The sequence below is a fragment of the Branchiostoma belcheri genome, unplaced genomic scaffold (genome assembly GCF_001625305.1).
Source record: "Branchiostoma belcheri isolate BF01 breed outbred unplaced genomic scaffold, Haploidv18h27 scaffold674, whole genome shotgun sequence".
Lineage (NCBI taxonomy): Eukaryota > Metazoa > Chordata > Leptocardii > Amphioxiformes > Branchiostomatidae > Branchiostoma > Branchiostoma belcheri.
The window spans coordinates 14,543-17,870 of record NW_017804325.1 but is presented as its reverse complement, the minus strand read 5'-3'; the positions used below and the strand labels follow the sequence as shown (position 1 = coordinate 17,870).

General features: G+C 40.0%; 1 protein-coding gene across 1 annotated transcript in view; it reads left to right on the top strand.

Moving 5' to 3' along the window:
• The first annotated feature begins 2,070 nt into the window (after window positions 1-2,070).
• Window positions 2,071-3,328, top strand: part of LOC109483972 (C-type lectin domain family 10 member A-like) — an 8,703-nt gene continuing 7,445 nt past the window's right edge. Inside the window, exon 1 of the mRNA XM_019787130.1 lies at window positions 2,071-2,218. Coding sequence (XP_019642689.1) covers window positions 2,071-2,218 — 148 coding nt within the window. The remainder of the gene's footprint in view (window positions 2,219-3,328) is intronic.

The following is a 3,328-nucleotide window of genomic DNA, read 5'->3' as shown; positions in this document are numbered from 1 at the left end:
CGGTGTTCAATGTTAAAAAGGTATTTGTCTTCGTCAGCTACCGGGTGTTGTTTTGCGTGTTGATTGACTTAGTCACAGTATACTAACAAGTATTCATAGGCAATAATTCTCCGAGAAGTTTTATACTATGCAGATTGGGAACAGTATAGTGTATGTAAACAGTGTGTGAGCACTTTACAACTGGTAAAAACGTATCGTAAAAAATTGCTAAATCCCTGCAGCTGGACAAATAAAGATCACGCTTGTGGCGGCCGCTCCCTTTGGGGTCATAACCCCCCGGTCGGGAGTTTGTACAAATACAGGCTTGAAAATTTGCCCGACGCGCGTCTGCTTGTTATTGCCGGCCCACCAAACGTCTGCTATATGGGATACGGCCATTTGCTATTCAAAAACATAGGCAATACCAACTTGCCTCATAAATGCAGAGGTCACTTGTATGAAATTGTAACACACAATCGATTGTAATTGTGTGTTGTGTAATTTTAGCCCTATCTAGACTCGGCGGGGGGGGGGACTAAAATGCCAATGCCAACTTTGATATGGGATAACGTCCGAACGGCTTGTGCTACGGCCACCGAATTTTGTGACTTTTCCTAAATTTTTGTTGCCAATCATTTCTTAGCAATGAGTTGAATTAATAATTTTTCATGTTGACATTTTGACTTAAAGGTATCCAGTGCAGTTTTTAAGGCTAGGAAACCAGATTTTTCAAAGTCAATATTCTAGTCCTTTATCTACATACTAAGTAGAAACAACTCTGTCCCAATGTACAAAAGGTATATCGACATTCGTGGAGCAAAAATGCCCCAAATTCTGACAGAAAATGGTTACTGCAAGGGCCCTTGGCTGTTTTTTTGGGGATCACCCCGAAAATAGAGGACTCATCCTGGGGCTTGTTTCTGGAGTTTAAATGCCCAAAGTCTGAAATACTGATTCAAATGTGCTAATGTAAAGCAGTATGTGTCACTATCACAAAGATTGCCTTAATAATATTCAGAATATTTCCAGTTTTGCTGCCCTGAAAAATCGCTTTCTAACATAAATAACATCTTACATAAATTCTTGTATTTTTATCAAAAATTATACATGATTTAAGCTAATTTGATGACGTTATTGACCAAACTCCAAAATGGTGGACTATATCATTAGATCAGGTGCATTCCGGCCATTTTCCTTTAAATTTCATCCAAACTTCGATTTTCTTTACAGAAAATGATATTTGGACCTCTTTAGTCTATTTCCATTGTAGTTTTGGCTTTATCTTGAAAAAAAAAGAATTTTCTTAAATTCAATATTGACGATTCCAGATGGCGGATAGTTTAAATATGAATGACGTCATTACTTTGGGCAACATACGATTAAGTAGACCTTAACATTCTATCATAAACAATTTTTTGTTAAACTTGTGTTGTATACCATAAAGTTTTAAGAGAAAAACGGTTTTAGGCCAATCAATCACATGAATTACGTCATGATGACGTCATAATACTTTCAGTAAAAATTGTTGATAAGATTTATCATTACTAGTACACCATACTCTAAAAGTTGGTGGTCATACGATATACCGTTCAACTTCTCGAGTTCTGAGGGGGAGGGGTGAATGAGCCCCCCCCCCCCATCAGTCCCAAAGATCCCAAAAAAGCCCAGTCTAGATATAGGGTTAACAATAGTATTCAGCGCTCTTTGTGGCGGTTCCATGTACTTAAGTGTTTTACGATCAATCGATAAACAGATGTTATATTTGTATATTCAACTCACCCCAAACAAAAGTAAAACATGACAAATGTTTTTTTTTAAACAAAACCTTTAGAGATAGACGCTTAACTCATCAGAATCTTGGACACCGATTTTACCGATTCAAATCGGCTGAGATCGCGACCAGGCTACTAGGAAATTCAATGTCTTCTTTATCACCGCAAGCGGATCATGTTAGTAATTCTCCAAGACGGCAATCTCTCCTCCGACATACCCATTAATTTCAATTGCAAAAAGTGTTATGTTATCGATTTTGAAAGGTTGAACCTATAGTACAGCCTTCGATATCCTAAGGTGTTTGGTATCTTTTAGGATATGTCCCAGCTGTCTGACACTGTCGACGCCTTGAAACGCAACATTGACGGAATATCGCAACTGTCCGACATTGTCGACGCCTTGAAACGCGACATGGGCAGCGAGCGGAACCGGACAGCTGCCCCGATGAAGTGTGTTGGCGAGACAGGTAAACAATCTTTTTAGTACAATTGACTTTGGATCAGAAGGTTGCTCCAAAGGCTCCTGTTGAAGATCCTGATGAGGCTCGATGGAAGACAATTCCCTGGGCAAGGATATGTGGGTGATTGCTCGAGCTAATAGTTAATGGCGATAGCCCGTGCAAAGAGTTAAGGGAAATAGTACCGACCGGGACTTGGGGACTAGAAATTGAGGGCGATTGGCCTATAGCCATAAGTTGGTGCAGTAGGGGCTGTACGAGCAACCTCCATGGGGGAGCTCGAGCTCTGCCATGGGGGTTGCTCGTACAGCCCCTTCTCAAATGCCGTTTAACTAATAAATAATTTGACCATTTTAACAACATGCCAAAATACATTTGTACAAAGTAAGCTAGCAAACTGCTTTAGAACAAGTTTCTGAAAGGACCCTAAGAAAAACGCTCATTATGGGTTCACCACTCCACGAAGTGGTGGTGAACCCATATTGCTTTTTCTGATGTTTCTTCTCCTCCTCCTTCTCCCTCTCCTTCTCCTCCTCCTGCCATATCTTTAAATGGATTCAGCTTCTTCATTTTAGGGCCTAAGGTCCTGAAATTTGGTATGGAGGTACAGTGGGCAAATACCCCTAGGCGTTTTTTAAATTTTTGTGATACAGGCTTTTTAGAATGGTTTTATTTGAGTTTTTGGCTGTGTTATAGCAAATGTATTACTGTGTTAGTGTGCCCTGTTTACCACGTCTGGGCATGAGTCATCACAATGGAATGCAGGGCATCAACCAATAGGCATGCAGCTTTCCTCTATACTTCTTGCTGATTGGCTGTTGGGATTTAACTTGATTAACACCCGCACAGAGCATTTCCACCTGCACAGAGCATTTCTTGCTGATTGGCTGTTGGGATTTAACTTGATTAACACCTGCACAGAGCATTTCCATACTGACAGTATGTCTGTATTCAAGTGTTTTGGTAGGTATTTCAAGCTTTCCTGCTCCAGCATTGGAATGCGGGGCATGTAACGTTTTTTTTTAAATCAACAGTTTGCAATATGCAATTAAAAATCCTAACCAATAAAGTAGGGAATAGCTATCCAACTGTTGTTTTAGTTGTATGTTACTTCATATT